Source organism: Peromyscus californicus, unplaced genomic scaffold (assembly GCF_007827085.1).
Source record: "Peromyscus californicus insignis strain IS unplaced genomic scaffold, ASM782708v3 Scaffold_12__1_contigs__length_115047231, whole genome shotgun sequence".
NCBI lineage: Eukaryota > Metazoa > Chordata > Mammalia > Rodentia > Cricetidae > Peromyscus > Peromyscus californicus.
The window spans coordinates 27,075,717-27,103,574 of record NW_026294413.1 but is presented as its reverse complement, the minus strand read 5'-3'; the positions used below and the strand labels follow the sequence as shown (position 1 = coordinate 27,103,574).

The following is a 27,858-nucleotide window of genomic DNA, read 5'->3' as shown; positions in this document are numbered from 1 at the left end:
TATAAGTCTTGATTCTAGTGCAAGCAATACAATGAACTGGTAGAATGATAATCAGGGAATTAATTACCCCTCTGATCTTTGCATTTACTTTTCCTTTTAATAAGGATGTTATATAAGACAGGAGAGATGGCACCATAAACATTCATTCTCAACCCTATTGCCTAATCTTAATTGTTGACTTGATTAAACTGAAAAGTGCCTGGAAGATTGATAAAGTGCCCCTCAGGGTGTGTCTGTGAAGCTGTTTCCAGCAAAGAGTAACTGAAGAGGTGATCCACCCTGAATGTAGTTCACACACAAGTCCCATAGGTTGGTGGTGATCTGGATAGATTGAAAACAAGAGGGAAAAAGAGCAAGCTTGCCCAATAGGAACTTTTTCTCTGTTCTTCTCAGGTGTAATGCACATAGCATCTCTGTTCTGCATTTCCCTCACCACTGGAGTAGCCTGAAACCTCTGGAACTTTGAGCCAGAAGGAATATTTTCTACCTTAAATTTTCTAAAATATGTACACAACAACAAAATCTGACAAGCACACTGTAATTTCATTTAAAAACTAATGTATACTAGTTCTTACTAAATACATGTATCTTCTAAGTCTAAATGAAAAAAATTGTTTTACTGGGATATTTTCTACATGCTAGAACATTTAACACAGTACAAAACTTGATGAAACATGTAAGTTCAAGCTGAACATGGTGGAAGAGACTTGTAATCCAAGCACCCAGGAGGCTGAGGCTGAAGGACTGCAAGTGAGAATCAGCCTATGACATAATAAGAACCTGGATCATAGAACCCACCCCACACACATAGAGTTTACATACATATACACAAAGTACACACACACACACACACACACACACACACACACACACACACACACCAGGCACACACACACTTGCACATAAACACCCATCTATCGGTGATAACATCATGATAATTTGTACTTGTAAACTATCAGTCAAGTAGAAATCCTCTATTTTAAAGGAGAAAAGAGAACATCATTTAACAACTCCAATCTATAAGCACTCAGGAAGAAAATACAGTGATGTATCAAACAACTGCGAGGCATTACAATTCTAACTTTGACAAATGCTTGATGCAATCTTTAATAAGGCATCTACTCTCATTAAGCCTCAGTTTCCTACTTTGTACAACAAAGAACTTCACTCTATCATAAATTCCTTTCCCAATACTAAGGCAATAACATCAAGAAAGTGTGCTTGGCATAACATCAATGTTAAAATGTATTTGTTGAGTAGATGAATAATTTAAAAAGTCAGCATGCATCTTCAAATATCTAGAAAGCAGAAAGAAGATATTTATAAATTGAAAAAAAAGATTATGAATGTGAAGGCAAGCCTTTTATGTGTTTTCAGTGGAATAGTATTTGGTTTTCTATGATCTGAGATCAGTCAAAAAGAGAATAGAAAGCCAAGTAGTTTTGATTATGGCTATTGGATGTAAATAAAAGAGATGTACTTTCAAGTGAAGTCAAGATTTTGCAAGCTTAACTTGCAGATAGAGTAAGATGTCAGAGGAACTACAGCTCATATTTACATTTCATGACAAGACATTACTTAAGAAAGGAAAAGAAAAACTGTTATTAGGGAAGTAAAAGTTTTGATGTATTTTGGAAAATTTCTATATAATACATGTGAAGAAGCAATACACACATGATTCACCACATTATAGTAGAATTTGTGGGTGAAATAATATTCAATATTTAATGATTTTTGAGTAAAACAAATTTTAAAAGAAGATTGAGGTTAACTTATACAAACAAAAGGTGTATTTCTTTGTAAGTGTGATTATAGGATAATAAAATATGGATTTCTTTTTTCCCTTTTTTCTATTTGTATGAATTTTTAATTCATTTTACATACCAATCACAGATCCCCCTCTTCCCTCTTTCTGCCCCTCCAGCCTCCCTGCCCTCAACCCACCCCACATTCCTTCCTACAAGAAGGTAAGGCCTCCCATAGGGAATCAGCAGAGCCTGGTCTATTCAGTAGAGGCAGGACCAAGGCCCTCCCCCTGCCTCAAGGCTATGCAAGGTGTCCTATCATAGGTAGTGGGCTCCAAAAAGCCAGCTCATACAGCAATTTCAATATAATGTTGAATACAGATAAATGTCTTCACAGTCTAAATCAGAGGTCAAAATACAAAAATAAATACAGAAACAAAACTGCTCTCTCAGCCATCAAACGAAAGCATTAATTCTGTGAGAATGTATGAACTCTGACTCTCTTTATCAGAATCATGTCATCTTTTCCCCTCCTCTCAGTTTCTCCAACTAAAGCCTGGGAAATCAGTCCTGAAGGATCTTCACATACACAAGCTCTAACACTGTTTATCAGTGCCTGATTTGTTTTCTCAAGGAATAAGCAGAGAGCCTTACAATTTGCCCAATACTCCACCAGCCAGCAGGGCCACAATCAAGAACAAAACCAGATAGAAAAGTCTCTGCCCCAGCTACAGCTGAAGGAAACTGAACAATGCACAGCTGGCAGTGCACAGCTTGGTCCTGAGGAGGAACAGAAAGCTCCCTGCTCTAAGAGGAGGGACTGGTTGTGAGTAGCCAGTAGGTACTCCAGGGGCAGGAGAGAGGAGAGGAAAGTCCTCTTGGACATAGCTTTTCATGGAGACTTTGAGGATGGGTAAATAGGCAGCAAAGGGTATAGCGTGCTCCATGTGGTTAGGAGGAAACAAAACGAGTATGGCTTTCAGGAAAAGAGTAATAATTTCACTAAGTTAGAGATACAGAAAGGTTGGAGGTATGATTGAGCAGAGAATGAAGGTATGCTGGAGAGGAACGTTGGCATCAATTCTTCCTCAATGTGTATGAAGGAAGAAAGATTATTAGACCAGAAGGAAGTACAATAGGAAGACAGCTTTGTGCACTGAACTTTGAGTTCCTTGTGAGGCAACACAATAAAAAAAAAATCTTGTTTTATAATCTGGTGCAGCTAAAACACATCTAAATGAATTTGGGAACTGCTGTGAGCTTTCAAAAGAAATAATATGAAATCACTAAAGATGTTGTCAACAGAGAGATGATAACACAGGCACAAGATTCAAATGAATAAAGCTATCTAGTTATGGGTTTGTTCATTTACACTGTACATGTATTAGAATGTGAAAGTACGGTGAGGGTTGGGATCATATTTGTTGACTGACCAATAAAAACTACTAACTGAAGGCTTGTATGAATTCTATCTCTATATTCAAAAGATCTTATAAAAAGAGTAAAGTTGAGTTTTTCAAACTCCAACAGAAATTACAATGTAGATTCCTATTACAATGCACAGCATAAAAAGACTAATTGAAATGCAATTTAGAAACTGAAACAAGTTGCCTGTATAGATTTGGATATTCATTCTGCATTTAGAATCTCAACCAAACTCATGAATTTTGAGTTAGTTATTTGCCATATCAGCAACATAGAATTTTTCCCTGTGCCCCATAAACTGATTTATCCCACTAGTCGAGAAAAGTTAAATGATTAAGGAGTCTTATTCCTTGGGAATATTTCCTAAACCATGGTGTGTTCTTCTTTCCCATCTTTTTGCTTTGATGGAAATGGTGATATAAAATGCCTGTGAGATACTGTCTATTCAGCTGAGGTGACTTCTATGATGGCAACTAACTGGCATATGAGCAGTATTTAAGTACCCGACTTCTAAGTGAGTAACTCCAATGCCAAGTATGGCATTATTTATAGCTAAAGTGTTAAAAATACATGATGGCTCATAAAAGTTGTGGGCTGTTTTCTGCTTATCAATTAATATGGGTCTATTTCAGAATAGAGAGTGATTTCTGTTATGATTGGGTTGGGAAAAAGGAAGCAGCTGAGCCTATCACTGCAGCTGGGCTTGAGGACTCTGGTTGGGACTGTGAATCAAGGATGGTAAATGTGCTTTTTTTTTTTTTTTTTTGCTGTATTTTTCATTTTTGAAGAAGCTCCCAAAATGCATGACAAACACTGGTTCACAAAGAAGGAATGAGTTTAGACTCATTCTTAACCCTCTTTCCTGTTTTGCATTTAGACAGATTTTACTACCACTCATCATTCTTTGATTTCCCAGTTCATGGTTAATTCTCTTCTGTTCATTCCAAATGTACTAGGTTAGTCTTACATTAAAAACAAATCATTCAAAAGGCAAAAGAAAGAAAGAAAGCAATAAAGAAAGAAAGAAGGAAGAAAAGAAAGAAAGGAGAGAAGAAAGAGAAAAAAAGAAAGAAAGAAAGAAAAAGAAAATGAAAAGAAAAAAGCTTTACTCAATGGAGTTAGATGGGAAAATTTTTTTGTTACACTATTTAAAAGATCAGAAGTAGGAAAACTATTTCAGAAATATATACTTAAGAAAAAACAGGGATAGGTGTGGTGGCACATGTCTTTAATGCCAACATTTAGGAGGCCTAGGAAGTCAGATCTCTGTGAGTTCCATGCCAGCCTAGTCAAGAAGGAAGAAGAGGAGAAAGAGGAGGAAGAAGAAAAGAAGAAACCAATAAGTGTATAGCAATTCATCTCAATTTTTTAATAATATTTTGGAAAAATCATTAATCAAAATTATGAATAGTGCTAAGTGCATTAGAAATGAAAACTGCATCTTTAAAACAACAATTGGAAGGAATATAAATGGTTGACTTTTCTGTTTAAAAATAATTTTATAATCATTTAAATTGGGTTTTAAATTATTTTGCAAGCATTTTGTTTCTCAAATCCTGAAATAATTTGGTTATGTTTACTATGTTATTCAGTTAGTATAATTCTTGGTAGCAAAAATGACAATAAAGTATTTTTTTCAGAATAAGTAAATCACAGCAATATAAATTTGGCATTTTCAATATTCTGCTTCATACAGCAAGACTTTAATTATATAACGTACCAGTTTGATTACATGTGAACTTTAGAATTTAAAATAAAAATAATAATAGTTTCATTAGTTACCCAATGCTGTTTCCGGTGCACCATGGCAGATATATTCCATGAGATATATTTGCATAATTGGTGTGATTTAAGGTTTTTGAGACAAAATTTCACTATTTATCCCAGGCTGGCCTCTAACATGAAATCCTCCTGCCTCACTCTCCAAAGTACTAGGGTTACAGGCATGTGTCACCTCAGCTAATTGAAAAAAATCCAAAAATTAAACCATTGCTTAATCAGTTCTCAATACTGACAATGAAATTACATACAAAGATTTATGTTCTTTATCATTTTTGCTTATGTTCAGTTTGGATCAGCATGAAATTTATATACATATATATGAATATATATATATACATATATATATATACACATACATATACACACATGTCTCAACTGTCTTGAGCTTTCTTGAGTATTTTAACATGATCTGAATTAGTGTATGCATAATCCCCTGTGTAAACAGAATAGGGCTGCTATTTTACTCTTCCTTATAATGAGGATTGGCTTTTTGGAAGTGTAACTTCTTTTACTATATATGTTCTTTTCATATGATACAAAAAAAAAACCCAGACATAAGTATTAAAATACATCATTCTTTTAAAAATGAGAGACTTTTGCATCTAAAATTACATGAATTTCATTAATCTTCTACATTTATTATTAACCTGCTATATAATTAAAAATAAAATGCTTCATAATAGCATGAATAAGTCTTACTATTTAAAACTATTATGATTTCTGGAAAAATAAATATTGGTTAAAAACAATAACCCCAGGAATATTCATATTTTGAAAGAGATATATTGCATTATACAATACAAAACAAGAATATTTCTTTTACACTAAGCCAAGGCACTTTTGGAGTTGACTGAGTAAGTAAAACAATTATGATCAAATGAAGCCCTAAAAATTGTTGGGCTTAAAATGTAAAATAAAAGCATTTTGGGTGACTATGGCCATTAATCATTTTAGTTTTCTTCTGGAAGAATAATCCTCACTTGGAGTAGAAAGGGATGCTTTTTTCCCATTATGTATTCATGCTGTTACTGAATTTGTTGTATAGAGTAGGTGATTGAAAGTAAGTGTTGCTTTCTGATTTTGTTCTTGCTTCACATGTACCTATTTAGCTTTTCTGAATATTTAATACAAGCTCCTTAGTATACTATATATGATCTTGCTCACCAGATTTTCATCATTGAAAGAATATTATAGTATACATAATGTGGAACTCCACATAGGACCTAAACAATCTTACTTACTCTTAACATTCTGATAGTCTATTTTGCATGTATCCTGCAGTAACTGCCACAAAAATGAGTAGACATGTTTAAATTTAAAAACTATTTGTGTGATCTATGACTTTATGTAGAATGGAAATTATAAACCCTGCCAGAATTAGATTGTGCTTCAAACATTCAATAAAACACATTTACTGTGTCCAAGATTAAATCATACATTGTTTAAAATTAATTATTCCTTTTAATTGCATTATATAAACAGAAATGACCTGTTAATTTAAAGAAAATCTATCAGCACAAAATGAATTCACTCATATAAACAAGCAAGATGAACTTGACCTTGTTTGAACTTGTTTTGATGTGGCCCAGATGGTAGGCTACATGCTTGAATAGCAGCCTAAAGCTGAGGAAAAACTCATATAGCAAGATCTAGATTTATAGCCTTCTGCGGGTTCCTACCTTGTATTGTCCTTTCGGCATCTGGTCTCCCGCCACTGCGGTCAGCTTCTATCTCTGGGGTCAGGGAGTCTGAAAGCACAGAGACGTAAGAATGACATACATTTCATTTGATTCCTGCTGTCAGGGGAAAACAAGAGCTACCTGTTAGTTTGATGCAGAATTAAAACCATGTAAATCTTTATCATCTTTGAAGGTTTGACAAAACCGTAACCATCAGAATTTCCAGAAGGTGTGATTAGATAAGTTAAGTAATATGGTTTATAAAACAGGGTGGAGTAGGAGTTCTTAGATGAACCTTTTATTGTTTTTCTGTAGAAATGGATTTTGGTAAGCAGAAAAGCAATGCCAGGTCCCAGATACTGAGATTAAAAATAATAAGAAGAATAAAGCATTTGCTGAATGACTCATGAGACCTAGACTTATAAAAACCCACAAGCACAGGTCCACATTGTCCCTTTGCTGTTACAAATCAGAGTTGCTTATGCAAAAACAAAACAAACAACAACAACAAAAACAAAAACCCATGCGTGTTCTTACCATTTAAGACCCTGAGACCATCTGCAGAAGCTGCCTGTTTCAGTGTCTGCTCTGCTTGCTCACGGCGTTTCGTCTCAAATTCCAGTGCTTCCTGCAGTTTTCTCTTCGCTTTCTTTTCCTTCTTTAGCCTCTTTTGGACAATGGCTAGAAAAGAGATCTGCAGATTACTTTTCAGAATGTATATAACGATGTTGATTTACAGTCTATAATCCTTATTATACTGATTTCTCCTTAATAAAAAGAGTCTGGATGGACGCAAGTAGGAAGCAGCCATATTCTAAATTCATCTAAGATAATTCCCAAGAAAATGTCCATAAAAGTCAATTTTTTATTTTAGCCTAAAATGAATTCAAGAATGACTTTAATTGCCCTGTGGAGAGAGATTCAGTGGGGTGCTGATTGTAGTAAATATTTGTGTTCACTGGTAAAGGAAGCTTGATTAAATGAAATGTATGTGTGGCTTAGTCTCTGCCCTTGGATTGGATCATTGCAGAGTACACTGAATAGTGGATGCTTTTACATGTATCTCTCCTGGACTCAGGAGGCAGTACCTTCAAAAATGCTATGAAAATAAAAGAAAAAGAAACAAAACAAAAAAGAAAAAAGCACACCAACTATATTTTTAATAATAACTCCTTCAGATTTTAGAAAATATGGACTTGTATATGAGGAACAACATACTTCTATTATTAATATACAGAAGCAGTAATTTCTTTTGATGATGATATTTTTTCTGAAAATGATTCTTTCCTAAAAAATGTGTAACACTATAACATACTTCAAGAAAACATGTTGCAGTTTCATTTTGCTGTAATTTCAGTGAAATATAAAACCTCATTTGAAGCCAGGCAGTGGTGGCACATGCCTTTAATCCCAGCACTCTGGAGGCAGAGCCAGGTGGATCTCTGTGAGTTCGAGGCCAGCCTGGGCTACCAAGTGAGTTCCAGGAAAGGTTCAAAGCTACACAGAGAAACCCTGTCTCGAAAAACCAAAAAAAAACCTCACTTGAAGTTATAATGTGCTTCTGATAACAATATGTTTTGTATAAAAGATAGACAATGACACAGAAATTGCTTGTGCTATATTTTCTCCCACTAGATAATTGCAATAGTGGTGCCCAAGGTTAATCAACTAATAATAACAATATACACAATAAAAATGTACATTCATAGAGTTAAACCGTTTTCACTCTGTTTCCCCATGAATAAGATGGAGAGCAATCAGCACTGGGGTGGCAATATAAGTTCTTTAAAATTATCTTTCTGGATAGTTAATAAGTGCTTTGGATAATTAATGAGCACATGTTTGACAACAGTACTCTTCCAAAATTCATTTTTAGATATAAAGAGTAACCATTCTAAGTTTCTTGCTACCCCTCAAAAATAAATGTTTTATTTAATAGCATATTTAATCAGAATATAAACTTAGGAAAATATTCTAGTAAATATTTATACTTTCAGTTTCTAATCCCCACATGTCCCATTTGTATCATCACTAACTCTACTTAGATGACAGACCATTAACCTGTTGAGTTTACTGTTTTTGTATCATATATCTCAAATCATTTTATCCCCCAATGGACATTGATTACGTTCTTATATGAGAAATAATTGACACTGATTTCAAATTAATGCTAGTTTTTTTATTTAAGAGTGAAATGCTTATTCTATTGTTATTTTATATTTTTCTTTACAAATACTATTATTTGATATTTATCTATGAAGAGATATGGTAGTTTTGAAATATGTTTATAAGCTGTACACGATTATACTACTAATACGTGGATACACAGCACCCAGCCACTGAACACTCAATTTCCTCCTGTAGGATTGCAGAAAATGAGATTGAATTGGCTGTCTTCAGGATATGCATTCATAGTAGGTAAGTATGGGTAATTATTACTTTCAGTTTACTGTTGGAAGTTAGTTAAATGGGAGGTTCAAAGTGTGATCTGCGGATGTTTTGCTCTCAAGTGGTTAAAGGAATAAAACTGAAGAGAAACCTTGTTGTTAGACTCACTAGTGTCCAAAGATTTTTTCTAGAAATCCTAAGGCCTATCTTTTAATCTTATGTGAGTTTTCTTCAGACTAGAATAAAATAGAAACATGGCTATCTCATAAAAGGAGTTTTCCCAGATTCAGTTCTTTTCCCAGACTTCCCTATTCACTTCAAACACATCTGCCATCAATGTTTGTCATGCTTGAATTATTTTAGATTTTTAATCTATGCAAATTCATATTTAAAACCGTGTTATATGCTGTGTGACAGTGTCTCAAATAAAGCTTAATCCAGAAACTCACTAGGTAATGATTCATATTATTTAATGAAACAACCTGGGAAATCCTAAAACAGAAACAACAACCTTTAAATGACCAAATCAAACATGAAAGGAAGGCAGTTGAAGAATTTATATGAGATACTCATAAAATTAAAGAAATGGAATCCCCCCTCTTGTTTACAGTTATTGAGGAATCATATAGCTGAAGCAAAGGAGCAATTGGTTGTAGTCTTCAAATTCATGCATAAAATAAATATACAAATATGAGGGACCTTCAAAACTATCTATCGATGACCAGTATAATATTTTAAAAGAAGCAATTTGTAGATCAATAATACCATTATTTTTATCGAATAAGAATTCATTTTGGTAAGTACTTTATGGACTTGACCTTGTTGAATGAACATGAAGCATTCAGAAGGAAAATTATACAAACACTTAACTCCGGTTATTTGCTCAGATATTCATCAAGCTTCCATTTCAGTTGATAAATATCTTACCAGACCTGCTTTGCTTCAATAATCAGTCTTTTCTATGCTGGCTTTATAACTTTAACTTCTGAGCTTTTCAGAGGGCAATTGTGAGTGAACACAACATTCTTCGTGTCTATCATCTTATCAGAGCTCATTCTCGTCTTAAAGAATGTGAATTCATTAAACTCTATAAGCAATGAAAATTATATGATCAATGATATAATAGATATATCTAATCCCCTGAGGTAGAAAACAGAAGAGAATGTGCAGCTTAAACATTCAGAAATACAATAAGCTCATGATTCGAGTACTGTTCTAAGTTCAGTTATGGGCAAGGTAGCAAAAATTAAAGCAAATCAGCACCACAGAACAATGTTATTTTGCTGAATATTTCAAATGAACGTTAGACTTCTGTGGAGTTTCACAGATACCTCTATTCTTTTGCTCCATGGCCAGCTGCTTCTCCAGTGTCTCTCGTAGCTCTCTTTCCCTTAAAAAATCCATCTTCAGCTCTGTTTTTTCCAGTTGGACCTGTTTTTCTTGAGCTCTGGCATTATCTATGGCAACTTTCAAAAGGCCCTGTACAAAGAAGGTATTCAGAATGAACATACTTTGGTACAAAACACATTTTGTTCATTACTTAGATGTATTTTCAATGAGAAGAGCCCACTTATCAAATTCTTTAATGCCTGTGAATTCATCCAGGTCTCACAAACGCTACAACTAAAGCACAAAACTTCTACATCTGATTAAAATATTTTAGGAAGACAAATATTTATGGCATGTATGTTCCATTGCTTCTAATTAGATCATCTAGATAAAAATTTCAATGAGTCACACAAAAACATCACATGAAATACAATTGGACAAAAGAAATGGGCAGCAGTTCTACAAAGCATCATCCCAAATGGCCTATGTGATCCTGGTTATCTGTCACTGTCTTCAAGCTCATCCATCCATTCCCTTGCAAGGTTACACTCTCTACAGCTTCTTCTGTGTGTTCCTCAGTTTAACTATCTATGTCTGCTGGAGGAAATTTGCTCTTTCCATCTATATCTTTGAACAGATCAAAGCTTCATTTTACCTCACATTTGCCCAAAGCCAGCATTCAGCAAAGGATTTTTCTGATCAACCAACCAGAAATATCCCTTCAAGAAGATACTATTAGCCTTTCTCAACTATTGTCATTCCATTCATTGTTAAGTAATATTATGAGATACAGATGCATTCACTGGCTTATGTCATCCTTCTTCCACTGTGATGTAAGTTTTTTGACAAAGGCAGGAATATTTGTTATTATTTAGCATTGGGTCTCAAAGTGCCCAAACCATGACCGTACTTTTAAAATATTGACAAATTAAAATTATCACTCTGATATATTTTTGAGATACATAACATATTTAAAGTATCTAGAACAACATATTAGCAGTCAATTATTTTTATGATGTCCTTCAAAATACTGTAATAATCTGAGAATGACATTTAAGAAACCATTTCATAGGCTAGTAAGTCAAAGAGGCTTAAGTGAAAACAAAACTTAACTTATTCTTACAACTGTTTATAGGGATATGTACTTTTTCTCCATGTATAATTTTCATAAAATTTAGTAGTTACTTCAGATTTTAAAAATAAAATGTGAGCACATAGCATGCATACAAAAAGCATCCTGTATGCTTTGCCAGATAAGATACTTAGGCCCAAGTTATCACTGAATATTGGAGTTAAATATTCTAACACCATGAACTTAGCAACACAAAATGCTATATTTGAAGTGTAAAGTCCTTTGTCATAGTCTGTGAATGTGCCAGTCTGAAAATTGCCATTGAAGCTATACAGGAAGTGGAATTCAATGCCATGCCTAGAGGGTCTCAAGTTGCTACTCTTTTAAAGAGTCAGTGTGAAAACTTCGAATCAGAAATTTCAACTCCAGCTTGACTTGAAGCCCAATAGAGAGTTAGTCGGTCTCTAACAGAACAGTGTAATTTTTAGCAGTCATAAGCCATTTTAATTATCTATCTATCTATCTATCTATCTATCTATCTATCTATCTATCTATCTTATTACTTTCTGTGTGCTATATCTGACCCAGAATTTCCTGACATAATTCTTGTGATAGAAAACAAGTAAGAGAATGATTTCTTGTGGCCGCTCTCCCATCCCCACTCTTTTGTTGTTTAGTAATAAAACACAGCTTCTAAGGAAACTGCCATCTTAACCGAATTCAGCAACATTCCTGTGTGTGTTTCTTCTGCATCAGGAACAAACAATTAGTAACAAATGAAAGAGATCATTACATCAAGTGCCCTTTCAGATCACCCCAATTAAAACTTTAGTTTAGCTGTATTTTAATTCTAAGATACCAAATTCTAATTTTCTGCTCTGATTGCTCTTGTTGACTTATCTTTGAAAGATGTACTCTCTGTGCAATGCCTAGAGATTATTTAGCAAGATGCCAATGTTGGCACCACTTAATGTGTTGATTGGTTGTATTATCAGTAGCTGTTTAAAATAAATTACTATTAAACTATTATTGTCCTTGGGTGACAAAACATAATATTTTTGTGTTCTTAAATATGAAACAATCATTATGAGTAAACATGTTGAATAATGTTAAGATCTGACTCTAAACTGTGTCATTTTATTACCAATATCAGTTTGCAAATGATGAAGTTGCAGGAAGAATTCACATTTACTCTCTCCTTTTGTTACAGTTATTAGTAATGTAGCTAATGGTTTTATATTACGTATTCCTGCTGATTATGTCTGAGAAATATTTGGCTTTAGAATTCTATGCCTCTAGAAACCATGTATAAGTTATATAAAATTAAACTTAAAATTTAGACTTTAATTCAATGCACTGATCAGTGAGATTCCAGTGTGAACAAAAGTCTGAACTAGGGTCAAACCGATACATACGCAAAAGTAAGTTATTGTGCATGACATGTCTGTGCAATAATAAATAAAATAAGCACAAGGTGCCCACTCAAATTTAGTGTGGCAAGAGGCTGGGAAAAAAAAAGCAACAGCAGGAACTGTCCACAGCTTCCACAAGGCATCACGACACCTTTTAACTATCAGTCACAATACTCTCATGTTTGTGTAACTTCTGTTTATTTTCCAGGGCTGTGCCACGCGAAAGATCATGGAAACTATGTGGTTATCACTCGGAAAAGCCATATTTGCACAGTGTCATGACAACATTTCGTCTCCCAGTTAAGAAGTGAAGGTTTCAATTATGATTCTTTTCCTCTAAGGAATTTTCAGTTCTCATAGCACTCAAGTTGGTCATGGCTCTAAAGAAATACAGTTGAAGTTTATTCTGAACACACCAATGGTAAAAGACAGTGGTTGATTGTGCACATGCACAGATTCGTTTTTAATGAAGCATGATGTTGGTAAGCACACACAAATTCTTATCCGCCAAAATTTCTTTCTTTCTTTTTTTTTTCAGGGGATAAACCTCCTCAGAAAATTGCAGGAACAGGTGGCTCTGCATGAGTCCAGCAGTCTAGCAGTGTTACGGAACAATAAAGCTGAAAAGAAAGGTCCAGAAGTTTCAGGTGTCCGAGACTTACCCAAGACCTTAGTTTAGGTCGAACTTCAGCTACTTCATTAAAAAAAAAATAAAATTTCTTTTAGTATTTCCTTCTTTGTAGAGTAAGAAAGACTTGTCTTCCTGGAAACCCAGACTTTTATAGACAGAAAGAAAAAAATGTCAGCATCAAGTGATGAACTATGGCAGAAGTGTAATCAGAAGTTTCTGTGTTCCTCCCTGTTCTGCAGCCGCTTGCAAATAATCACTCAAAGGCCAGTAGTAATTATAAATGCTCAGCCAGTAGCTCAGGCCTATCACTAACTAGTTCTTACATTTAAATTAACCCATAATCTTATCTATGTTTGGCCACATGGTTGATACTTTTTTTCAGTATGGCATTCTCATCTTGCCTCCTCTGGGTCTGACTGGTGACTCCTGACTCTGCCTCCTTCCCAGAATTCTCCTTGTCTGGCTCTCATGCTTAATCTCTTCCCACCCATATATTTGCCAATTAGCTTTATTATTAACAATGAGCATGATCCACAGCACAGAAGTATTTTTAAAACGGTACTCCCTCTACTATTACAGAATTCCCAAAGTTGAGTTATGACATACTTCCTGTGCAACATCTTTTTTGTGTATAAGCCCACCTTGTGAGTCAGGTGTGCTAATAATAAGTCAGTCAGGACTCTGAAGTCACCATGTTACCATATCTGCCCCAATAGCTTTATATGCAAGGTCAGCATATACAAAGATTGAGAAGATTCACTGTAAAGTGAATAGAACTGGTCCTGATGAGATAGCATAGTGGGTATAGGCACTGGAAGTCAAGCCTGATGAATTGAGTTCAATTTCCAGAACCCATATTGTGGAAGGATAAAACCAATTGTAAGGTCCCTGCTGAACTCCGCACGTGCACCACGACAACCCCATCCTTTAACCACTACCACACGTACAAAATAAATAATAAATATTTTAAACTGTATATAACTATAGTAATTGGCACAGTAAATTTGTTCGCTAAGTATTAAATAATTCTATTATCGCTACTGGAAATAATATTTACCAAATAGGGGACACAGTCCGGAATTTGAAACTATCATTGCTGATTGTTGTTATCATCACAGTTAGCTGTGTTCAGAAACCTAGACATATCTTACCATTTTTTACCTCAGTTTTTGACAAATTTATATGGGAACAAATGGAAAAGAATCAAATCACATCACATAATCTCAATTAAGAATAAAGTGTGTAATATAATACGAATATATGCAATTACAACCCACACATGTTTTGAATCCAATTTTAAATAAGTTTTATACTAATAATGAAAATAAAAAAGCTACTCGTTTTTTTCCACAGTGTCTAAAAAGGACAAAGTGTCTGAAACAATTGGCAGTGACACTGTGATGCAGGTTTGAAGACGGACAATGAACCATTTCCAGTCCTGATACTTAGGCAAATTCTGTCTCTTTATATTTCCTCTCACACACAAATGGAAACTGCTTCTCAAATGACATAGTTACATTATATTTACTTATTAAACCATACTCAACTGGACTGTGTTTTTGTGTTGTTTGCTGTTTCTTTTAGGTGTTCCTACTCTGGTTAACTTCTGATTTAGCTGTGATATTTTTGGTGGCACTGAAATACTGAACATAATTCCCTGAACACTCTAGGTAAGCTGAGCTCTCTACTCCTGAACCAATGCCACTTCCTTCACTTCACACACAAACCCCACTGAACCCACCTTCTGTCACACACCCTCGATTGTAAGCATCTGCAAGGATACTTTATGGATAATTAACTTTTTCTTTTTTATTTTGTGATGGGTAGCTTTGACCACCCATATGCTTTATAGGTTTGTTTATGTAGCTTTTTTCTTAAATTTATTTTCTTACTTTTACAACCATTGTAACCAAAACTCCTCTTCCCTCCCCTCTTCCTAGCACCCCACCCCACCCCATCCACTCCTCCACTGCTTGTTTTCAGACACAGGCAGGTATCAGGTTCCTCTGTGTAGCCCTGGCTGTCCTGTGACTAGCTCTATAGACTAGGATGGCCTTGAACCCAGAGTTCCACCTGTAAATTAATTATCTTTGTCCTTTTTTATTTCAACTTTCAGTTATGAACCTACTCTCACTCTGTGATTCATAAACCACAAGTGTCCATACCCGCTGAGTTGTCTCACTAATTTCACTTCTATTCATTTTACAGGGAATTTCCTCTTCCCTGTATATACTGGCTTTAGGGTAAAAACATGCAAACAAGTGATGATGCTGTCAGTTCTAAGAGTTATTGTTTTTGTAATTCAGGATGGAAGGACAAGTTGCAACTAGTGAGTAGAACACTATTTTGAATGTACTCCATTTGAAGCCAATATTTGAAGGTGTCCCATCCAAATATTTGACCCTAAAACATTTCTTCACATTAAACTGCCCAGTGACCTATCCAAAGACATCACTGAAATATGTCCATACCGAATATAGCAAAATGTCATGTAAAAACACAAGTTCTAAGAACAAAAAATTGGAATGAAATTTTATTGCCCCCTAAAGATTACTGTTATTTATTCTGTATGTTTTCATTATCACTTTTAATTTGTAAAATACTCAAGTGACATGAAAGAAATTCCATAACTCTTCTAGGTATGACATCCTCAAAGCATTAATAAAAATATTTTTAACAAATTATGTTTATGTTTATATGTAAATATAATATTTTCCATAGGTCTTATGATAGCAATGATGAAAATCAATTTCAAAAATGATATTGTGAAGGAGACATCTGTAGTGAACACCACAAATCTAATTACTAAAAAGTATTAATTAATACTATATTATAAAATTATTTGCATTTAAAATGATAATGTATTAAATAACATTTTGAAGGATTTGGGGAAATTAATCCTAATAGCAATAAAGAATTTCTGTGGTAACCATAGAGCTTTAAACTGACTATATGAGTTTGCTACAGTTTTGAAACAGAAAGCAGAGAACCCAATTATACATCCTTGAAACTGCAGATGAAATTGAGGTAGGCATATTGTAATTACTCAAATTAAAATTTAGACAGCAAACACATTCATATTCTATGCCTAATAAACCAGGGTCATGACTGTTTAAACACTCTATATGATTTCTTGGATATAGCCATAACTCAGTAAATGTGGAAATAATATAATATAATAGTATTTTTTAAACTGATGTGAAATCATCAAACATTCAGTATATATATTATATTATATATATAATATATATACATGATTATCAGTATGTGTTTATATATGTATATTTCTAGAGAACTCAGTGATTTTCTTAGTCTTATTTTATGTATACATATGTGCATGCATGTGTACATGAGGCTATGCTGAATATTCATATGTATACAACACTTATGTCTGCTCATTCATGCATATGTATAAGATTTGATGTAAACAAGTATCAATTTTAATGAAGGATTTTTTTATTGATGATCTAGCTTTATTAGACCCAGATCCCAGTCAATAAAACCTTAAAATCGATAATTAAGCCTTTTTTGCTTTGCTTACCAACCTACTGTTATTTCTTCTAAGATACATCCTCAGGACATATTTTGAGAAGGAGACCAGATGTAGAGTAGGTGAAATAATTAACTAATTTGTCTAATATATGGACATTTTGTTTTTCTTTCTTTCTAGGAGAAATACTGTTTGAAATGATGGGAATAGAACGCCACGTCTAAGTGTTCCTAGCATAAAGTGGATAAATGTACCACTCCCTAACTGTCAGTACTTGACTTAGAGCTGTGGATGTCAACACAGTTCTCAGGCCTAACGGGTAACCATTTCTCCAATGAGTGAGCTGACTTCTAGTAAAAAAAATCTAGAGTACTTTTATGAGGAAATTCAAATCAAATTACCATTAGTCTGATTACAGAGTTCTAAGACAGTTTCATATGGAGTTTTACATAGAATTAAATGAACTCTTCTCTTATTTTTCTTATATTTTCAATTCCTTGAGAATTTTGTACATGTTTTAATCATGTTTACCTCCTACCCTCACTCTTCCCAGATCTACCCCTTTACCTACACACCCAGCTATCCCTCTCCTCTCTTTCTCTCTCATGTGTGTGTCTGTCTCTGTTTCTTTATCTCTCTGTCTCTCTTTGTCTCTATATCTCTGTGTCACTGTGTCTTTTATGCGTCTCACTCTGGCTATCCGTCTGTCTCTCTCCTTATCAGTCACAATCCATGCTGCTTATATACTCTTGCATATGTGTTCTTCATTGTGACATTGTCGATTTAGCAGGGCTGAACCTTGTATTCCAACAGATACTAACCTCATGTAGTTCTCCAGTGAGGAGTAGGACTCTCTATCCAACTCTTTCAATGCTGAGATTTTTGTTTGCCTTGAGCGTAAATAGACTGTGAGCAAGTTGTCTAGTCTACTGTGAATTCATATGTGCAACTTCGCTACGGTATCCTGAAAACACTGTCCCTTGCAGTGATCCGTTGCCTCTGGTGCTTAGAACATGTACAGATTGTAATTGGATACAGCTATTCCAGTTAGGGCTGAAGACTGGACAGACTCTGCACTCTGCACTCTGACCAGTTGTGTTATTGCCCTCCTTTTCAGAAGGCATTTTTCTCAGCAAGAGAGAAATTCACTATGTCCTGTATCTTGTAATAGGTGTAAAATTTGAGGGGGGGGGAGAATATCTTATGTTTACTTTTGGATATAATCAGTAGTTTGCTCATGATTGAAATGAGACTGGACTGATGACTTATTTCAATTAGTAAAATATAAAACCTTAATGTTGAATATGGTTCTAGCAAGTCTAATTACATTTGTATTAAAATGTCATATTAATAGATGGGAAGATATGTTACATTAAATGCCTTCTGTTATACCCTTGGAGAGGTAAATAAAATTAATTACATTTCTACTGGGGCAAAGTTTAATATGGTAGGAAATGTGTTTAGAAAAATATAACTAAGGATGGAGTACTGGCCTAATAGCATATCTGTATCTTGTGTTTCTTCTATCTCCTCCTGAGATGGAGAAGTAGAGGGAAAAGCTCCAGCTGGGGCCCACATGATCCCTTCATGCATGGCAAGAAAATTATGCTTTCTTCTATCCGAAACACTTTTATTATCTTGGCTCCATGCACTGTGTTATTGTTAACTCTAAGTATTTTTGATTCATAATGTACTGTACGTAAAATATACATCCTGAGGGCCACATAGGAAATCCGTGAAAACTTTTCTATAGCTTTTTGAAGTCTATTCTTTGAAGAGTTCCTACTAGCTGAAAGCAACTTACTTATGAAAGAAGAGGTTCTTTTAGATTCTTCTTTATTAGACTTTTTCAAAATGACTAAACATATCATTTCCTCACTGGAAGGCCAGAAGTTTAAAAATATCTAAATATTTATTAGAACTTATATGCTGTCATTTGGTAAACCAGACAAATTTATACACTTAAATTGGTCCCATTATTTGGCAGTAAAAAGAACATTTAAGGGGAAATGTTTTTCATAAATGTTCACATTGGTTTTGTTTATTTTAATATGGCGCAATATAAATTATCTGTTGAGTATTTCTACAACAATTTGGTCGGTGTAGAAAAGTTAAAATTTAATTTTCTGGAGAAATGTTTAATACTATAGATCAGCCAATATCATGAGATAATTATTTGAAATAGGTTGTGTTTTAGAAAAAATAATTCACATGTGTGTGTTGCACGCTCCTTTCTTGCAGAGTGAACATAGACCTACCTGTATGTTAGTGAGAAGGGTCTCTATGGAAGACAGGCCATCGGGAAACAGAAAGGGAGACGGGAAGCCTGGAGGTAGTGGTTGCCCATGCCCAGTTAGAGAAAGTTTGTCCATGCTGTCTCTTGCGGTTGGTGTAGAAAGCGGGGTCTCATCTGTATGTGATTGAAACAAAAATATAGAACAAGTTACGCTTGTCTGTTTTTATTAGACCTCAGTAATGGCTTCCCTAGTGGTTTCCAGAACATTTATTGCAAATTGGTTCCTGCTATCAGGAGAAAATGCTTTCTGCTGAATTTTCTTTAATGAAAAAGCTGTGGAGATACAACAAGATAACATTAATGAGTAACTTTATAAGCCTTTTAAATGCAGTCTCTAATGAGACTGAGTTTACAGTGCCATAGAATCTTTTTAAAACAAATATTATCTCATATATAGTTGTGATAATATATTCAGGCTGACTTTATGGGCACCTTCCCAATTATCTCATTTTAGTTTGTTCTGTTTGGATTGACAATAGAGTATTTCTAAAGCTTTATATAAGAGAAATGTTTTGTATGTCAGGATGCTTCTTTCTCAATTAACCCTTCCTTTATATTGATGGTTCATTCAAATGTAGTCTTAATAAGCTTAACGAAGAATCTACAAGTGAAACCTATTTTTTCTTTTCTTTCTTTTTTTTTAACATCTAAAGGGGAAGACTGGAGTCTAAAAACATTGTTTCTAAGTTACAATTAAAATAATCACTGTCATTAGCTAAAAATATTATTTTAAATAGTTAAACATCTGAAGCTTTCACACATAAAAATGGATCTGAAGAAAAAACAATAAAAATTTAGCTTCCATCATAGCTTTATGAAAATTATATTACCCCTTTCAGGTAAGTCATTATTTATTTCAACAATTCTATATTTTTCAACAGTTAAGCCACTTAAAGTAATGTCAAAACACAAGTATTCTGTCCTTTCACTATGAAAAGTTTTCATTTTGTTCCTTACTAATTAAACATCTATATAATTTACTAAATAAAACATCTATAAAGAATACTTTCCAATGAAATGGAACAATTTGTGGCTTAATCACAGATAAAATGTTACTCAGGCTAGCAATTTCACTAATGCTTAGTAATGTTAATCAGTCTTTAGGTTATAAATATTTTCATATCTCACCCCAGGAAAATTCATAAGCACAATGTTCTTGATTATTCTTCCTGTATCTCTCAATCCTACAAGTGGCTAAAATTGTCAGCATACTTGATTTTTGCGTATAATTGATTCCAACATTCTCAGTCATTCTTTTATTTTACAACATGACACCTAATCACACAACATCTTTTCCAATTATCTCTGTCTAGTGTAGAAATATCATGGAACGTGCCACACCTTATTGTCTTCACTGATGTTAGAACATGTTAGATCGTATCCCTCATCGTTCCACATTTTTAGTCAATGAAGCAAATGGGAGGAAAAAGAGGGGAAAGATATAAGACACAAGATGCCCTGCTCACTACACTCTTGTCACACTCCTTCACTTTTCCACAATTTCTCCTTCGACTGCCTCTGTTAAATCACTGACAGATGATCTCAAGCAGCATGTACTAGAGAAGAAACAATAAGAAACTAAGCCTGGACTCATAATGCTATATTTTATCACAGCTTTCACATGGGGTAGAGAAGGCTTCAGGGCTTGTGTAGAGCTGCAGCATGGCTAATATGAGCAAGGTAATTTGGGATACCATTTACCAAGCTGTCGTAAATTACTTCTGTAGACCAAGGCTGCTAGTATTTTCCCATAATAGCTCTGAAAAGGCACTTGTTAAACATCTATGTGCATGTGTCATTGTTTAAGAAAGGAGAGCAATAATTTTTGATCTGTTTCACCTTAGCTGTCACATGGTAAAGAAAATGTGCCTTAATAGATCATGGAGATAATAATTGCTTGTCTTTTGAAGAAAAGAATAGAGCCACATGACCATCTGAAGATGAATTCACCTTAGCATCTGTGACTTCATAATTTGGAAGCCTTTGCAAAAAAAAAATGAGAACCAAATGTATTTATACACACATTTGATTATATCTTCTATCACTAAATAATTACTTGTATTAACCTCAATGCATTTATGGTTGACTATGCTTGGCAGTTGGGAGACAAATCATTAAATCGCCATCATGCCTACATTCACACGCTATTAATTATTGAAACAATGTACATGATAATAGAGGTGGAAGGAAAATTTCCAGGGAAAAAGCATTGTGAAACTGATGTAGACTGGAGTGACCAATTCCAGGTGATAAATAACTAATTCTTATAGTTGGTGAAGCACTTTACCTCCTATTGCTATTTCATTAGCCACAGTCAATGATTAACATTCTTCTGTGTATATGTGCAAGCATGTGTGAGCATACATATTGTTTCTCTCATTGCATCTAGGATCATATATGAGAATAGACTATCATTTGCAGAACAACTTAAAATGGAAAGAAAAGGAATCATTTTTTTTAAAAAGATTAGATATAACCCCACTTTTTTTTTTTAGAAAAAAATGTTCAAAGATAAAATAAACCAAAAATGTTCATTTGGGCCTCAACATGCTGTTATCTGAGAAAACACTGTCACCTCAAAGCAATCAACATCATAAAAGTCTATTTTATTTCCTCCTGCATGGATCATAAAGTTAAGGCTTAATCATTCTCTCTTTTTAAATAAAGTGACCTTGAAATCTGAAATATTCATGAAAGATTAAAGCAAAAGTTTGAGGCCAAAAAATGTTGGAGTTTGGGCATCACACAATTTCCATTGACTTCAAAGTGTGAAGGAAGAGGCAGCACACATTCACAGATCTGATTTCCATTTGATATACCTGCAAAGGGTTTTAAAGATTGTGTTTGAAAGCAATTGTCTAGTCAGATTTTGATATTTCCAGATTGAACTATTTGACTACCGGGTTTAGTATATGACTATAAGTGAATAGAAATTATAAGGGCTGTGCAAGGAGCTCCTTCTTTTTCCTATAGAGGCTTGAATGGTGGTCATCAATGCACATGCCCATATTTGTAATGTTGTTTTATTTGGAAAAATGTTCTTTCATAGATGTATCTCACAAAAAATTAACATGAAGTGTAAAAAGAGACCAAAGTCTGATAGCATGTGTCCTCATGAGAAAAAGGCAGAGGGATATTTGCAAAAGAAGAACACACACAGACAGAATGTAAAAAAAAAAAAAGGAGGTGATATGTCCAAAGGCAGGTACTAAAATATTGCAGTCACAGTTAGGTAACGCTGCTACTCAACACATGCTAGATGAAGCCAACAGTCTAGTTACCTATTAAGTTGTTATATTTAAATTCTAAAAAAGAAGTTATTAACTTCTAAGCATTATTCTACTTTAATTTAGTTACAGAGAACTGTAGTAATTCCTGAAGGAAAATGGAATAACACGTGCTACAGTTTAAGAAATAATTTCATGTTAATGCCCAGAAAATTGCTGATTGAAATCTGAATAATTACACAACAAATAGGCTGACAATTTTACCATTATTTAACAAAGATAATAGAAATTTAAAGTACAAATATAAAAGGAAAACTTTTCAATTATATAATAGAGGATGAAAACATTGTAGTTTAGTTTTCCTTATCACCTGAACTCAGGATTCTACTCACAGTTTAAGTCACTTTTTACTAAAAGACCATCAGGAAGATTGATGGCCCTGAAAGACAAGCCTCTTTCCTCCTCAATCTTATCACACATAACAATTTAGCAGGATATCCTAAGGAACAATGTTGTTTAAAAAATAATGGTCCTCTACTTTTAAAATGTTTTCTTTCCTGTTAATAAAATCTAGCGCAGTTGTTATTTTCATAACCATTCCCTTTGGGTTTGAATTACACATTCTCTCAAGTGTGTGTGCATGTGTGTGAGTGTAAGTGTGTGTGTGTTGTAAAACAACAATAGATGTTGTTTTAATAAAAGAGATCTCAAATCTATATATGATACAGCTAAATTCAAATAAAAAGCACACACACACACACACACACACACACACACACACACACACACACACGTTGCTCTGTAATGTCTTATTATTATTACTAAACTTCCCTTTCCAAGCTAAAGAAAGAGAGTTTGCATGAAAACCATTACTATAGTGGCAAAATGGAGGGAAAAGGTACTGAAAATATTCTAGAAAATATGGTACTTCCCTTTGGAAGTAAATGAATTTTTATAAAAATGTGAACTTTCCCAGAATGTTTTAGTAAATTTCTATCAGAAGTCAAAGTATTCAACAGAAGTATTGCTGACCTAAAATAGGAGCATGAATAACCTAAAAATTAACATTAGTGCTCAAATAAAGAATTAAAAATTGTACCCAGACATACAACGTATGAGAATAAGGTGTTAGATTTTCCTAGTGCTGGTATTACAAGAGGTTGTATGCTGCCCAGTATTCGTGCTGTGCTGGGAATTGAAGGAATTGAACCAGGGTCACTGAAATGCAGTACACTCTTTAACCACTACACCATCTCTCCAGTCCCATACAATAGATGTTTTAATAAAAGAGATCTCAATTCTATATATGATACAGCTAAATTCAAATAAAAAGCAAACATCGTTAAACTCAGAAATCCAATTCTAGTCCTGATACCGTCTCATTTTATCAAATTTTATAGTGGTAAAACCATCTTATATCATATGAAGCACATTTGGCTAATTTGTAACAATGATTAACTTAAACTCAAAGGATTACACTTTAATCCAATTAGATTATATATGCAAAAATGCTTTATCGAATACAAAACACATCAGTGTAAATGTGGAAAAATAAAATCTATGAATTTCCTTTTTTAAATTCATTTTTTTAAATGTGGCATTGGAAACGGCATCTTTTCATCATTTACTTGTGCTGTCTTTTGTTCATGCATTAAGTCTGTGATAAAGATACATTACGTTGACAATGTTCATTGGCATAGGCTGAGGACAGCATGAAAACACCAAGAAACCTTTCCAATATAATCTAAGCAGCATTAGAACTTGGGAGTTCAAATTTGGAGGAAAATAATATGGAGGGTTGGGGGGAGGGCACTGATGGTAAAGTGTGTCCTTCACAAATACAAGGACCTGAGTCTGATCCTCAGAACCTACATAAAACTTAGATATTCTAGCGTGTGCTTGTAATCCTAGTGCTGGGGAGCCAGAGAAAAGAGGACTCTAGGGCCCAGGGGCTAGACAGCCCAGTCTACACAGTGAATTAAATTGTAGGCCAGGGCATTAAAAGATCCTATCTCAAAAATAAGCTAGAAGAATTACATTCAATTTTAACCTGTGGCCTCAACATATATATGCACAGATGTGCACCTAAACACACATGAACATACATGTATAAAACCACATAAATATAATGAAAAAAGAGAATAGTATATTAATATGCTTATAGAGATGGCTGAGGTATGCTAAAACCTACATCAAGTATACAGTTTTCTCCAGATTAACTAAGAACAGATTTATATCACATTTATTCTGTGAAACTGTCATCTCCACGAGTGGTTCTTCATTTTTAAGTAAATTTGTTTTTTAATTTATCTAAATGTTAGGGATCACTCCTTAGGCCAGGAGAGACTATACGAATCATGTCAGCAGGTCCACACTTTTTAATTTCTGTTGACAAAATACGTGAATAAGAAAAAGAGCGGCAAATCTGGAAGACTACATGATGGAGCAGCAAGAAGTTTCCATTTGTCTTGAAATCATGCTGCACCCATTATAGTCAAATTAAATCACCTTCTGTAGGAAAGTTACACTTCTTGTTAAAGGGCAATTTCACAGATCCAGTCTTATACTAAAAGGAAGCACTAAGACGATGATTTTTTTAAAAATATAAATCAAACTATAATCTCAATAAGGTTATTTGACAAAAGACTGGTCCAAATGGCACTCTACTTATTTAGGAAAAGAAGAGATTATTTTTGGGGTGGCACAAACTGAGACAGGATAGAAGAAGAACATAAAAATCTCTACAGTAAAAGCTAAGCAGTGAATTTTTGTTGAAGGCAGTGGGAGGGTGAAAGGTCATATAAGGAAATCATGCAGGGGCAACATCTTGGGGAATTCTGGGTCTCTAATAACCCAAGGAAAATTTTATTTTAATGGAATTTTAACTGGAAAGCATATTTTCTACCATTGTTCTCAAAAGAAAAAAGACTATTCTGCATTTATATTTCTGAGATTTTATGTACAAAGGAAGCATTAAGGTTAAGCTGTACATTGACTAATATTTTAAAACTTGACAATGATAGCAAATTTATCCCAGGAACAAAAACTTATGTTTGCAAGTAGATACTTGTGCGTACAATTTTAATTGCCTCCACAACTAGGAATTTCAAGCATTAAACATACACACACTGATTTACCTCATAAACATGTGGGATTGCTTTCTCCCCTGCTTGCTTCATAAAGTAGTGAGTTGTGAATGATTATGAAAGAGCTGGCACAGGTTTTGCTGAAAAGATCCCATTTAATTGACCTTTCTGTCTTTTCCATGACCCCATAGGCTTAACCTGATTGCTGATACTGCAAGTGAGTATGGGAAAGCATTTATTGAGGGCTGTACAACAGACACAGTTCTACTTCCTCGGTTAATGTTTTGTATATCTGCACAGTAGGGCCATTAAGGGTTCTAAGAGCACAAGGGAAACAATCATAACGTTTGTTTTTAGATGACTGACTCAGGACATGTACACCAGGCTTTATATAGAAACTGTTTTTGTTTTATTAAGGGACTGTTTGCCTGTTAGTGATAACATCATTAAAAATAAATGAGAGGGGGCTGGGAAAATGCTTCCCCAAAGCAGAAACCTAATTAAAGGTGATGTGCCTGCTACGAGGCTTTTTTTTTTTTTTCAGGATGCAGAAATAGAACAAGGTTACTTCTTTCTCATTTTGTACGGCCCAAAGAAGACTTCACAGTAAAACAGCACTTCTGATCTAATTTTCTATTTCTGTGTACTTTAATAATCTGCTTTACAGTCTATGCTTGCCCATGGAAACTGAACTACTTTTGTGCCTACAGATAACGTCTTCATGTCATACTACATAAGGAGCAAATCTGATGATTCAGTTCTAACTGAAACTGGCTTTCCTTTGCAAACAGGTCGTATGGGCAATGGTAGGTAATCACAGTTGACTAATGTACTTATATACAAACCATTCTGTAGCTCTGAAAGACCACTTGTGCAAGCCTGAATTAGCAATCAAAACAATTTCTAAATCATATTTTAAAATTCTAGAAGATAAAAAAAAAAACATAGGCTTTCGTTTTTTGGGGTGGAGCCACTCTAATTTCGAGCACAGTGGAAAGCAGGAAACTGCATCCCCTTGATAACTCTACTTTATTGTGCCGTGACCTTGGCCAATTCACTGAGATTTACATCTGCCAGAAGGAAGTTTCTGAACGTGCTTTGAGAATGTTGGATGAGGAGGGAGGAGGGGCTGTCACATGAGTCCAAGCCTTTTTCAAAATTAAAATTACCTTAAAAGTAAGATAAAGATGAAGAGAGAACCTAGGCAGTGCCACCGAACTTCACGGTTTGCCATCCTGTTCTCTTCTCATCACCTCAGCTCACTTCTAATTCTTTAATGAATCTTCAAGTAGAATGTGAATCCTATTTCCAAGTGAATAAAACAGAACCCTTCAGAAAAGATTCCCTGACATAAAAAAAAGTAGCTCTGGGGAATATTATTCAAACTCTGACTTCTCCCATGGGTCTTTTACTGAAATTATCAAGGAATTATAAAAAGTAGGTGTTGGAAATCTCTGGAATCAATTCTTTACTTTTTAGATAAAATGTGCCCACTAAGGGATTGTTTAATTTTTTTTTCAAGTACAACTGTATGTGTAAACTTGTATTTGTTTAGTTTTACTTCACGTACAGGTTTATGGATACTTGCTTAGTTTTCATTAGAGGTGTGCCACCACTGAATAGGAAGTTCAAGGAGAGATGCTTTGAATGACACAAAGAATAAGTATAATCATAAAAGAAAATAGATTCACACATACACCATACATAAGTTGCTAAAATTTTCATAAAAGTTCACAAAAAATAGGATAGCATTTTAGAAATGATATTGATCATGTATTTGTGATCTGGAGAAATGTGTCCCCATCTTTGAAACACATACAGAAAATATACAGAGTACATTAAGTAATTAAAATAAAGAATCAAGATCAAATTTATAGTGTTTGTGATTTCCTTCATATTACTGAAGGAAGAAGAGAAACTGGCTGGGAAAATAATGGAATAATATTATCCTTGACATGATTATGGTAAAGACTGAGCAACACAAAGGTATAGAATAGTCTAGAATAGTCATTATCTTATTCTAATGTTATGGCTATTTTAAATTTCTGCTAGTAAACTGTTAACAAATAACTGATGCTACTCACTGTACATTCTACTAACTCATTCTTCTTTCAAAGACTGACATGAAGATCACCATCATACCTGAACACCTGGTCCACACTGAGCACCTCCTATGTCCAAAACAGTATTGCATCACTTGTCACACAAATTCCCACCACAGTTAGGAAAGAGGTGTTTCCTTTGTAATACTACATGAATGATACTACATATTATACTACATCTGAGTAGGTAGATG

The 27,858-nt window shown here is 34.2% G+C and overlaps 1 protein-coding gene across 2 annotated transcripts in view; it reads right to left on the bottom strand.

Moving 5' to 3' along the window:
- Positions 1-27,858, bottom strand: part of Dach1 (dachshund family transcription factor 1) — a 392,321-nt gene that overhangs the window by 30,083 nt on the left and 334,380 nt on the right. For both annotated transcript variants that reach the window (XM_052732605.1, XM_052732606.1), the window contains 4 exons: positions 19,212-19,363; positions 10,351-10,498; positions 7,169-7,312; positions 6,632-6,700 (listed from right to left, as the gene is read on the bottom strand). In XM_052732605.1, the coding sequence (XP_052588565.1) occupies positions 6,632-6,700; positions 7,169-7,312; positions 10,351-10,498; positions 19,212-19,363 (513 nt within the window). The remainder of the gene's footprint in view (positions 1-6,631; positions 6,701-7,168; positions 7,313-10,350; positions 10,499-19,211; positions 19,364-27,858) is intronic.